At 43.9% G+C, this 13,486-nt stretch overlaps 1 protein-coding gene and 1 non-coding gene across 2 annotated transcripts in view; both read left to right on the plus strand.

The window, feature by feature from the left end:
• Positions 1-2,262: 2,262 nt before the first annotated feature.
• Positions 2,263-2,367, plus strand: Gm26066. The gene has a single exon (XR_003952472.1). It is a non-coding gene; the product is annotated as a U6 spliceosomal RNA (small nuclear RNA).
• A 1,964-nt stretch (positions 2,368-4,331) lies between these two features.
• The window catches only part of Dync2li1 (dynein cytoplasmic 2 light intermediate chain 1), a 29,094-nt gene continuing 19,939 nt past the window's right edge, over positions 4,332-13,486 (plus strand). Inside the window, exons 1-4 of the mRNA NM_172256.2 lie at positions 4,332-4,433; positions 6,142-6,259; positions 9,493-9,527; positions 11,376-11,445. Coding sequence (NP_758460.1) covers positions 4,426-4,433; positions 6,142-6,259; positions 9,493-9,527; positions 11,376-11,445 — 231 coding nt within the window. The 5' untranslated portion in view covers positions 4,332-4,425. The remainder of the gene's footprint in view (positions 4,434-6,141; positions 6,260-9,492; positions 9,528-11,375; positions 11,446-13,486) is intronic.

Here is a 13,486-nt window from a genome sequence, read left to right on the forward strand (position 1 = left end):
TCTTTTGAATAATCTTCAAAAATGCCTAACAGTTTCATTGTCGCAGCTGAGGTGTGCTGTGGGAAAGTGGCAGTCACTGCCCCCTGGTGCCTTCATTCTGTGTCTTCAGTGTGACTCTGCTCCAGTCACCTCAAAGGAGGCTGCTTAGGCAAACTGTAATTTTAGTACCTGTGCATTTGGAGACTATGTAGAGAGGCAAATAGAAATATATGCTTTCCCATGATTTCATAGCAAACCCCTTAAGAGAGCTTATTTTGTTTACATGAGTGTTCTAAAAATTAATTTAAGGTGTTCTATAATCTATATGTATGTCTGCACACATGCATTTGTGTTTCCTAATAGTGAAATACTGCTATTCCTTACCAATGCATTGTAACTCAACTTACAAGAGACATCACCACAACTTACAAGGAGACTTTGTCCCAAAAAATGTGTTTCTGAACTTGCTTCAAATTCGGACTTTTACCACAGTACAGTCTTAACTCCAAGAAAAATAATTAGATATAAGGTATTGATATGTTGAATGCTTATTTCTTCTGGGTAAACTTCCTTCACCAGTTTTCTTCTTCCACACTTTTGTTCTTTCTCTTTTTGAGTGCTAAGGACTCAACACAAGACTTTTCACATGCTAGAGAAGAATTCTACCAGTGAACCCACAGTCCCTGTTTCTCTCTCTCTCTCTCTCTCTCTCTCTCTCTCTCTCTCTCTCTCTCTCTGTGTGTGTGTGTGTGTGTGTGTGTGTGTGTGTTTGTGTGTGTGTGTTTCCTGTATACCAGTTTTTCCTGCAAGAAGTTTGTATAACACTGAAAACAAAGGAGACATAAGAACTCTGTCACTTTCCTGGCTGCTGGTGTTAATAGTCTCCATATGGTCTAGGTTCCTCCAAAAAATCCTCCACACAGCTGCAAAAAATTATCTCACTGAAACACAGAACGAATCAAGGCATGCCTGTTTTAAAATCTTATTTGGCTTCTTATAACCAACACAGGCAAACCCAGACTGCATGATCCTTCCCAGCACTCCAGCCTACCTGCCCAATGTGTGCTTCTGCCTCAGCTCCTCAGGGGCCTTCTATCCTTCTGGGCAATACATAACGCTCCAAACAGTTCCCATGTGCACCTATATATACTGCAGTAGGCAGTATAAAACGTGTTCCTCTGCCACCACCAACTTTAAAATCCTTGAGCCTTCTTGAAGTGATGCAGAAGCGGGCTCAAATCTTTACGTCCCACTTTGCTTTATGACTGTGACAAAGACCATGAGCAAAAAAAAAAAAAACAAAACAAAACAAAAAAAAAACACCTTGGGGGAGGAAAGGGTTAATTTGAATTATGTGTCCAATCACTGACAGAAGTCAGGGCAGGAACTTAAGCACAGCAGGAACCTGGAGGCAGGAGCTGATGCAGAGGCCATGGAGGGGTGCTGCTTACTGGCTTGCTCTCCATGGCTTGCTCAGCTTATTTTGTTATACTGCCCAGGACCACCAGCCCAGGGATGGCACTGCCCATAGTTGTCTGGGTTCTCTCGAATCAATTATTAATCAAGACAAATGCATCCACAGATGTGCCTATGGGTTTATCTGACGAAGACAGTCCTACGAGTAAGGTTTCCTCCTAACAGATGGTACAAATCTAACCAGCACACTTTGTTATTGGATGTCCTCCATAGTCTCGGCATTTGAGCACTAGGTGCCCCGTTGGCAAACTTCATTGTTTGGAGAGGTTTCATAGGTCCAGCCTTGGTGAAGGAAGATTACCACCCGGAACAGGTTTGGAGAGTTTAAAGACTCCAAACCCTGTAGTTTACTCTCTCTCTGCTCTGTGGTGTGAGGTGTGTAAGCTCTTAGCTCTCTGCTCCTGCTCCCTCAACTGTTGCTTCTTCCCATGCCCTGCCCCCACTGGACTCTAACCCTCTAGAACTGTTAGCCAAAATAAACTAGCTCTTCTGTAAGTTACCTTGGTCTTGGAGTTTTATCCTAACTGAAAGTAACTAATATGGCATTGCACTAAAGAATGATTTCCATCTGTACAGGAAGAAAGGTCACTTTCTTTGTTCAACTATGAAACCTCAGTGCAATTAAAGGAGGAAGACAAAACTCAGCTGCCCAATCAGATCAACTGAGTCCACCTTGAGTTCATGCAGATGACCAGGGCTCAGACAGATAACCCTTGATCAGTGGTTCTCAACCTTCCTGTTCCGTGCCCCCCTTTAATACAGCTCCTCATGTTGTGGTGACCCCTACATAAAATTATTTCATCGCATGCTTGCTTCGGAGGTGCATATCCTAAAATACGAATGATACAGGGAAGGTTAGCATGGCCCATGCACAAGGATGATGTGAAACTTCGTGAAACATTCCATATTTTTCTGTGTCCAGTCCTGCAGTGACTTGATGCACCGGGGTGGTCTGGTACCCAAGGGGGCCTTGCTGTACCCAGAAGAGAAAGGGAAGGATGGAGGGAGGGAGGAGTGGGGGGGGGGCACTGAGAGGAGAGGGGCAGCTGGGATCCGGATGTAAAGTGAATAAATGGAAAAAAATTATTTTGTTGCTACTTCATAACTGACTTTGCATCTGTTATGAACCATGATGTGAATGTCTGGTATGCAGGATATCTGACATGTGACTCCTGTGAAAGGGCCGTTTGACCTCCCACAGGAGTCACGACCCACAGGTTGAGAAGCACTGCCCTTGATCTTTCCCGTTTACCAAACTCCCTCCTCCAACCGTCTCTCCTGGTTAACCAAAACAGTTACAGCCTTGAAGAGGTACCTGGCAAGTCGTGCCTAGGAAATGACATTAGCCACCGTAACTGTTATCACAATGGTTGTTAATACCTACCTGACTTCCTAAACAGCATGCTAAACCCAGGAACAGATTGTAAACCCAGAATCCCAAGTCATTACAGTAACAGGAGTTCACAGGCCACCGGCTGGCTAGCACCAGAGCGCAGAGGGCAATGAGTGAGGAGTGTTCGGCTGTCTTTGAAAACGTCCTTCCTCCACTGAACACCTTCGCCTCAGACCTTCTGACCTGACTCTTTCCTACACTTTGCTTCATTTCCAGGAATATACTCCTTCTGTCTCTACATTCAAATCTGCCAATAGGGCTGAGGTGGTAACTCGTGGTGCAAGGCACCTGCCTGGCTTGCAGGAGACCTTGGATTCATTCAACCTTCTGCATGCTAGGAACTGAATCTCAGCTCATCTTATTCCAAACCCCAATGTTCTTATACGTCCCACCATAGAAACTGAACCCAAAGGCTTGGAGAGAATTTCCTTCAGACATTCAGGGATCTGGGACCTGGGTCTATTCAACATTCAGAACAGGTCAAATAGCAAGCCTGTCATGAATGCTTTGTCAACTGCTTCAGCTGTGGTCACTTTGTACCTTTCCTACAATAGCTTGCTTTCCCTGAGTTATGATTACAATTAGCTGTGTCCATCTATTTTAAAAGGGTTTGTATCTCATGTCTTACTCTGTATTGCCCAGAGCAATACTCTATATAAGTTTGTGGGGATTCCTGCCTATGTATAAAGAGCCCACAAAGTTCAAACAAATATAAGCCCTCCTGCATAAAACAAATTAAGTATGTAGGAGAACACATACTTCATTGACTTATTAATAAATCCACTGCTTCATAAAACATCATACATCCAAATGTTCAGAAAACTGGACAAAGCTGGGCAGTGGTGGTACATGCCTTTAATCCCAGCACTTGGAAGGCAGAGGCAGGCAGATTTCTGAGTTCGAGGCCAGCCTGGTCTACAGAGTGAGCTCCAGAACAGCCAGGGCTACACAGAGAAACCCTGTCGAAGAAGAAGAAGAAGAAGAAGAAGAAGAAGAAGAAGAAGAAGAAGAAGGGGGAGGGGGAGGGGGAGGGGGAGGGGGAAGAAGAAGAAGGAGGAGGAGGAGGAGGAGGAGGAGGAGGAGGAGGAGAAAACTGGGCAAAAAGTTTGCACACCTTGTTCCTTGTTTTGATTTTAACAGTTGAAATTTTTTCCTCCTATGTTTTATTAGGTAACTGCCCAACATTGTTTCAGCTTCCAAATCATGGCACTAGAGGAAAAAAGTAACGATAAGAGAGCAGAGGCTCCTGGCATGCAGTCTGCACTCCGTATAACTAAAAACAAAAACAAAAACAAACAAAACCTTCAAGCCCCCAACATTTTCATTCCAGATGCACAAGCATGCTCACCATATCATCTGGCATCCTAGGGCTTGATGCTGAATACGGAGAAGTAAGCCGAAGGTGGAGAACTACACTTCCCATGAGGCTGCTCTTTGGGACGCAACCTCGGCCGTGACGTCGTTGCCATGGCAACCGAGGAGCCTGCATTCTCTGGCCCAACTAGGTGTTTGCAGCCTGCCTGGGTCAGGGTTGTTCCTCACGCGGAGCCCAGGAACTCTGGGGCGGCGCAGCCACCATGCCCAGGTATTGCTGAACCGGCCTGCGGGGCTCTCACGACCTGCCCTCTTTCCCACCAGAATAGGGAAGGGATACGGAAGGTTGGAGCAGAGGTACCCAGCCCTGGCGCTGTGGGCGATGCGGAGCTGGTCGGAGCAGTAGTACCTCGCTGTCACCACCCTCCATCCCTATCCCACCCTCCTACTCAACCCCCTCAACCCCTCCCTCCCTCCCCGCTCCCCGCCCCCCCCCGACCTATAACTTGAGGATTCTGTCACAAACTAGAAAAAAAAGCGACTTGAAAAGATCTTCAACTCCATCCATTCGCTGATTGCAGTGAAGTGTTTCAGATAGCCACATGCTGTTGCGGGCCAGGGCATGGTGGTGAACCAGACCACAGAGCCTTCTCCCCAGGGGCCCCTGCCTGGTGTCACAGGGCTTCTGTACCTTGGAGGAAAGTGTAACATCTCCTTGAAGGCGCAGAGTTGGGGGTCTTGATGGCTTATGAAATACACTTGAACATTTATCTCTACCAGGTTCCTTTAAAGTACCCGAACCTCCCTCCGAATGGCCTACAAAGATGTCAGGGAGAGGGCCAAGGGTCCACCAGGGCGCAGTATGATCCACTTTGTGGATCAGAGGCACAAGCTGCGGTAGAGTTTATGAAGTTCCGGGCTGGAATTGAGTCAGCTTAGGTTACTGTAGTGAAACTGTGAGTGCGGGGGTTTTGTTTCTTTGTTTGGGTTTTGGCAGATTGAAGAACCCTTTCCTTTCCCTGGGTACTTGAGAAACAGAGAACCATATTTTGGGGGACTGGTGTGTAAACAGAGCAAGCAGAATCCTCGGCCTGTGAAATAAGAGTTCAGATCATTCGGGATTTCGATTTTGACTTTGTCTTCCTGTTTTGACATTTTAAAACACTCCCGTTTTGTTTGTGGGGTTCTGGGAATTGAGCAGGCACGGTAACGGCTTAGACTTTATCACCAGCCCTGATTCAGGTTCTAGTCTGGTAATAATTATAGGCCATCAATAGCTTTTGTGGTTTAAAACTAAATGAACAGTGACAATGTAACAATCACTGTGGCCCCCAAAGCAGATATTCTTTTTTTTTTTTATTGACATTTCAGAGACAATAGATTTGAACTAGAGGATTAGCATAGAGGCTTGCATGCATTAGTTGCTCAACAAATACTTGGTGAGGGCTGGAAGATGGCCCAGTGCATAAAGTCCTTGATGTTCAAGCATGAGGACCTGAGCTGGTAAACCTAAGGTGCGGGACCCATGTCTGTAAACTCGGGACTTAGGAGGAGGGGTGGAGACAGGCGGGTCCCTAGAGCTTGAGGACAGCTAGCCTACCCCAAGAGGGCAAATAGGCATGCTGTCATTCTCTTTGCTCTTGGCTGTGGGTGTGACTGTCTGGCTGAGGCAAACTGCTGTGGCCTTAACCTACCGACGCACCGTGACTCCTGGATATATGAGGAAAATAAATCCTTGCCTTGTTGCGGTGTTTGCTCACAGCAGAGGAATGGATGCTAGGGCGCTCTGTCAGTACTCTTCACGAGCCGTTTCCAAGTGAAGATAGTTAGAAAAAAAGTCCTCTAGTGTTTTACCTAGCTATTGACTATCAAGAAATAGTATTTTTATAAATCTTACTGAAATAAAATTTCTCTGCGGGAGATAAATATCTCTAAGGATTCCTTTTGTTTCTGTGCCATTTGTCTTTCTACTTATGCAGTGAAACTCTCTGGGAAATCGCAAAAGCTGAGGTAGAGAAACGGAGAAGTCATGGGAGCGAAGGGGACGGAGCTGAAATCGGAGAAAAATCTGTTTTCTTCATTGGCAGTAAAAACGGGGTAATGCTTTTAATAGTTTTCAGTCTTCACAATGTAGCGATTGCCTTAATATATTGATAAAATTTACATATTCTAAACTCTTTAATCAAATGTCCACCCTGATTTAGCATAAACTAGAAAGGGCTTATCGTTGATCGGGGGTAAGTTATAATCGTGAACAGAATGTCTGGAAGACTTTCAACTATTTTTATGTCATAATTTGACACAGTTGTGCCTTCTGCTTTGATTGCATAGAAAGGCCAGGGTCCTCTGAGTCAGCCCCTCAGTAAGTCAGTCTCTTAATGGCTGTCACACTGCGGACTCAGTGACTTCACTTTTAGGAATCTGTAGGAAGGATGACTGACTTGTGTTAGTGATGTTATGAGAGACTTAGTCGTCGTCGTGAGAGGTGTGAGGAGAATGAAATGGCACTCCGCATCCTCTGTGAGGTCAATTGAGTGCATGGAAAACGTGGGATGTGGACACCCAGCAAGAGTGGGTGTGTCATGCCCATGCACAGAATTCCTGCGTGTGAGGAGGGGCTGCTAGCAACATTGTCCACAAAGGATCAAGGCTTGTGAGCCTCCAGACGCTACAGCCTGTGTAGCATCGGGCTGGCTTCTCTTTGGGGTTAAAGTTACTATTCATTCTCTGACCGTCTTGCTTACACATGAGGCCACTGACAGGCAGCTTACAGAAACTAAGTTCTGAACCGGTGAGGCTGCCTGAGAAAACCTCTTTGTTTCAGCACCTCCTCAGAATTGTCTCCAGAACACCAGACATCCCCATTTGGGGTTTTCATCTTCATTGTTATTAAAAATGATATTTACTGGTATAAATGATTATATAACAAGAGACGAGTTGGAGTGGAGAAATGGCTGAAGAACTCCGGCTACTCTTCCAGAGGACCTGGGGTTGAGTTCCAGCATCCACATGGCAGCTTATAACTAGCTGTTTCTCCAGTCTCAAGGGATCAGAAGCCCTCTTGTGCTCTCCTCAGGCACCAAGCATACATGTGCACATACACATATAGGCAAAACTCCCATACACATAAAAATAAATAAATAAATAAATAAATAAGAGATTAAAAAAGTAAAAATATGTGTTTAATTCACTAATGTGAATTAAAATAAGCAGGGTGAAAATTTTATATATAACCTGTTCTGTTGTATTAATGTGTTATATACTAATTAGTATTTAAAAGATAATTTATGGATGGTAAATGTTAAATCATTGTATTTTCATTTTATTTTTAATTTCTGTTCTCTCCAAATTTCTTATTGGCTCATTCACTGCAGTTTTTAATTTAAATCTTGCACACACAAGCATACATGTCACAACACACAGACACATATATGTCACAACACACACAAGCATACATGTCACAACACACAGACACATATAAGTCACAACACACACAAGCATACATGTCACAACACACAGACACATATAAGTCACAACACACACAAGCATACATGTCATTCTTGCGCACGCCCGTCTCGCCAGCAAGAACGACGTGCAACAGGATCCTTCTGCACACATTTATTGGGAGAACTTGATTGCAGAGGCGAAAAGACCCCAAGCCCAGAACTGGTGCTGCTTATATAGGCCTAGGAGAGGCGTGTCTCACACCCGGATTGGTTATGCACTATACCTCATTTGCATGTTCCTCATCTGATTGGTTACTCTCTCTCAGTACCTCACAGAACCTCATTAACATACCTCATTTGCATGTCTCACATCTGATTGGTTATACTCTCAGAACCTTATTATCATAGCTCATTTGCATGTCTCACATCAGATTGGTTATACTCTCAGAACCCCATTATCATGCCCGGGCCAGGCAGTGTCTTGGCAAAAAACTTTACTGCATATGTACACATTGGTTGTTTGTCCAAACTTATGCGTGGTGGCCAGCAGTAGCCAGCGCCACTCTGCAACAGCACATGTGGCTTCTCACATGTCATAACACACACAAGCATACATGTCACAACACACACAAGCATATATGTCACAACACACACAAGCATATATGTCACAACACACACAAGCATATATGTCACAACACACACAAGCATATATGTCACAACTCACACAAGCATATATGTCACAATACACACAAGCATACATGTCACAACACACACAAGCATACATGTCACAACACACAGACACATAAATAAAATTCTCATAGGAATTATTTATCTTCACAGTTTTTAACCCAACATGCTACATGAGTTTGCTATTGTGAGTAGAATCATTTTCTTTCTTTGTAATATTTTTTTAATTTAAAAACTGTTTTGTTTTGTTTTGGTTTTTTTGGAGACTGCCTCCACTACATGTAGCCTAAGCTAGACATGAACATGTTTCAACTTCCCAGGGGCTGTAATTACTACACCAGTGGGTATAGAACTTGAGCCGTTTTCTGTTAGGGGCAGACATGGTTGTATGTTTTATAGTATTGTGAAAAGGTCATTTGATCTTATCGTATTGCACATATACTCTGGAGTGGTTTATTACTAGCCTTTTGGTAAAAATTATAGCCTATTTAGGAGAGAGACAGAAAAAAAGACAGAGACAGAGAGAGATTGTCTCTTTGGCAAGGTTTCCAACCTTTTCCTTGGAGCCCAGGGGCTTCCTGCAGTGGGGCTGGGCCTGCCGTTCAGTTCACACCCAATCTCTCAAAGAGTCCTTTACTTCTCCACTGAACCATCTCTGGGTAGGTTGTAGGTTATGTTTCACAGTTAGTAGCCAGAGCCTATATTTCTTGACTCCTAAAAAGGAATGGAACCTCTAGAATGAAAAGCAAGGTCTCTAGCAGGTGACTGAGCTGTCAGCTGCCAGTGCTCCTACAGCGCAGCTTGTATTTGTGTGTTAGCTTGTGTCTTTATTTCCACCTCGACAATTGGGATGGAAACATTTTAGAACGCTCTTGTCAGGCTAACCCTTAATTAGCATTGCTGAGTTAAGGAAGTTTAAGACAGCTGTCAGGTGACCACGAGCGTGAGATGTGATTTGCTAATGTTTGTCATCTGTGGACTTGATAATTATAATAATAGCGGTGTGATAGAAGTTTGACAGCTCACTTTTCCCACTTATCAAACTTTGACGCAGTTCTGAAAGTTTCTAGTTTTTAGTTTCCAGGTAATTTATCATTCAAATGATTTAAAAAGCTATTTTGGGCCACAGTTACAAACACTAATAAAGTTTTACATGTGGGTGACATTAACACAGTATTCTTTCTTCTTAATTTCTAGGGAAAGACAACCATTATCCTAAGGTGTCTTGACAGGTAAGCGTTTCGTCAACTCTCTAACATAGCACTCAGGTTTGTTCCAGCTACAACAGACAAGTTAGGCCTCAAAAGACTCGGAAGAAGGAATAATTTTGAGACTCAAAATATTTAATTCTCAATCTTAATTGCAACTTTAAAGATATTCCGAATCTTGAATACAACCTTTAAGAGCACCTTTAAAGATAAGACTAAGAAAGCCAAAAGCATTCAGGATCCATACTAGATGTTCCTGTTCAAAGAAGAAATGTCACCGCAGTTACACAGCCTCCTGGTGCTCATATACTTTGGGGCTGTGTCGCTGTGGTGTGTACGTTCTTTTTATTCTGCCTGATTGATGAGCAATGATTGTGATCAGTGTTTCCTATAATAAACCATCCAGTGTAACACTAGTTCAAAGCACTACAAGCTGTGACACTGGGCGGGAATTGTTCACTTAGGCTTTCTTGTGGTGTACCCAGAAACGGAACGATTTTTCAAATTGTGGTTTAACCATGTTAGATGTTTTATTTCAGGGGAAGTATTTTGCTTCCTAAAAGAGCTATATCTTTAAGGAAATATAACTAAATAATACTTGGTGTGTATACCAAGAATATCTGCCAAGATAAAGTTCAAAATATTCAACAAATAGAAATTCTAAATTTGTGGTCTTTGTTCTCCTAGTTTGAACTAAATATAATATTATTCCACCTCGAAAGGGAAAGAAATCCAGAATTGGGCAGCACCTGCTGTCCTTGCAGAGGACCCAGGCTTGCTCCCCAGCACCTACACGGTAGCTCACGACGATCTGTAACTCCGAGGCATCCAGATCCTCTGACCTCCACAGGCACCCGGCATGCTCACGGTGCACGGTGCACACACGTGCACATGGTGTATACACACATGCACATGGTGCACACACATGCGTGCAGGCCCTACTCATCTACATAAGAAGTCTTTTATTTAAAAAGGAAATACATTCTTTCATATTCTATAATGTGTGTGAACTTTGAAGACACTATGCTACGTGAAATGAGCCAGTCACCAAACAGACAAAGCTGTCTGATTCCTTCTGTATGGGGTCCTCAAGCAGTGAGTCTCAGAGAAGCAGAAGTGAGGGGAGAAGCTGAGGCTGGGAGGGAAGGATGTGGGACATTATTCAGTGCATACGGAGTTGAGAAGCCACGAGGCTTGGGTGCACAGCAGTGTGAATGAAGGTGCTTCACACTGTGAACTGCACACTTAAAAAGGTATGCCAAAACGGTTTAGTGCATATATTTTCTTACAACATTTAAAACAAATATATACCATTAATTGCTTTCCAAATAATTTAAAGTTATATAAGTAATTTATTAAATCATTTAAATATCTTCCAAATCATTTGTTGGTTTTATGTCCTTGTTCATATAGGTTTTTTTTTTTCAACTCTCATATTTTGGCTGAGATTTGAAATAAAGAACAACATAAAAATCTCCCACTGTGTCCTTACTCGGTGCCTGGCATTTGGTTCTCAGCTCAGACATTGAGGCTGATCCAACGAGTCAGTATTCCCCACATGGCATGGGATCAGAGAGCTGGGGACAGAGCATGGCCCTTGGCGCTGCCCGCTCGCTGTGTCTCCGCTGGCCCCGCAAAGCAGCCATCCATTTGGGCATCGGGCATCGTTGTTCACTCCCGCCTCTGCCACTACAGCCCCCAGGACAGTGTTTGAGGGGCTTGTTTGTGTCTTGTGGAATAACATTATTATAGCTTTACCTCGGTGCTAGTATTCATTATTAATATAAAATATTCGATATTATTCACAAAGTGTTTAAGAGGAGGTGAGAATGACCCACCATCATGCTAATAGCGTCTGCCTTTATCGTGCAGGGATGAGTCAGCAAAGCCGACCTTAGCGTTGGAGTACACGTACGGAAGGAAGACCAAGGGGCACAACACGGTGAGTCCGTCCTGAAGTCCTGTCCCAGGCCTCAGGTGGGAGGCCATGGTGCTGAGATGGCTTACGTTATCTGCAAACAGGAAGCCCACCAGTGGTGCCTGGCACAGATGTGGGTTTTAACCTCACGTGCAGCTCAGCTGGCAGGAAGTCCGTGTAATCTGAGAGAACATTTCAGCTTTCTCTTTTGTACCTTAAAATGTTGAAAAGATTTATTTACAATGTCCGTACAGTTCTTTGGCCGACTTCTGCCCCTCTGATAGTGAGTTCCTTGTTTCGTGTGTGGTGTTTTCACTTTGGGGCTTGGGGTTTTGTCTCTTTTTCCACTCTGTATCTCAGACGGGCCTGAAACTCATTATGTAGCCCAGATGGCCCCAAGTTTGCAACTCTCCTGCCTCAGCTTCTGAGTATCAATAAGTTATAGACAGACATGTGACGGCAGGCCCAGCATGAAGTGAGATTTCTTTGGAGCTTGATGGTCTAGGGTTCTTTGATCACCTACAATATAGATGGCACTTTTTCTCTTTTTCAAATAAAAATAACTGCCTCCGTTCTCATAATTTACGAATTATCTCTAGACTTGCTATACGCACACTGTATGTGGAGCATACTTCCCCTTCTCCAAGCCTCCCAGAGCCTCCCCCCCCTCCACTCCCCCCCCTCCACTCCCCCAGCTTCAGATTCTTTCTCTCTCAAAAGTGGGGGGAGCTGAAGCAAACAAAAGAAAGACAAGAAGACAAACCCCACCAACAAAAGCCACACAGAAAAGCCTGGAATCACTGTATTTGTCCACTCTGCTCCTGGGCGTGAGGCCTGCCTGGAGCGTGCCTGCCTGACCTAGAGTAGAGTCACATGTGGTGTGGGGACAGAAATTCCTAGGGGACCATTTCTCAAACATAGGTGTGGGAAGAACAGGCCAGAGAAGGTCCTACTACTCCATACAAAAGCACATTTGTAGAGAATGATCTAGTTCCAATGTTCTCCCACTAGAGAGTGTCTTAAAGAACTGTTTGGTAGGACACACCCATGATCCCAGCACTCAGGAGGTGGAAGCAGGTGGATCTTTGTGAGTTCAAAGTCGGGCTAGTCCATGTAGTAAGCTCCAGTCCAGTCAGGACTGTGTAGTGAGCCCTTGTCTCATAAAATAAGAAAGGAAGGAAGGAAGGAAGGAAGGAAGGAAGGAAGGAAGGAAGGAAGGAAGGAGAGAAAAGAAAAAGAAAAAGAAAGAAAAAAGAAAAAGAAAGAGGGGAAGAGGGAGGGAGGGAGGGAGGGAGGGAGGGAGGAAGGAAGGAAGGAAGGAAGGAAGAAAGAAAGAAAGAAAGAAAGAAAGAAAGAAAGAAAGAAAGAAAGAGAAAAGAAAGAGTTATACGACACATAAATGTACAAGAATCGAAAGTGCCTGCTATTGGTTTCCAGATCTACCTACAAAAGTGGGTTATTAAAACTGGGAAATTAGAAGAAAAGGACACACTGAGATGCAGGAGGAGCATCTCATTTTGTGGTTCACATAGTTTATGATGTGAGCTATCCTTTTTATGGGAAACTTGAAACCGCTCTCACAATCTTGACTTCTGAGAAGGGCAGTAAAGCCTTCCTTTGTCACATTGTGAAGCAAAGGAGATTTTCCAGTGAAAACTGATTGATTCCACAAACATTAGTGATTGAGTATCAACAACAGTAAAATGGTTTTAGAGATTATGAGAATTTGTCCCGAGGAAAGGAAAATAGCATATATTCGTCTAAAATGAGCTTAACTACTATCCACCATCCTCGTTCATGGCAGCAGGCACATGAAATCCCAGGTGACGACTGCCTGTCACCTGTTTTTCCTCTAAACTTTGGACTGTAACACGGGGACTTTCTAAATCTCTTCTCAGAGCCTCACATCTTTGTCAGGTTAAATATTTTATTATGAGTTCTAGATGTAACACACAACAGCTCCTTGTACAGCACAAAAGTGCTTGCTCTTCAGAGCATTTGCTGACAATGGGGAGACGCCCCAGTGGGCAGTCCTGAGGGGTGGTCCTGGATCACACAGGTTCAA

This window comes from Mus musculus, chromosome 17 (assembly GCF_000001635.26).
Source record: "Mus musculus strain C57BL/6J chromosome 17, GRCm38.p6 C57BL/6J".
Taxonomy (NCBI): Eukaryota; Metazoa; Chordata; class Mammalia; order Rodentia; family Muridae; genus Mus; species Mus musculus.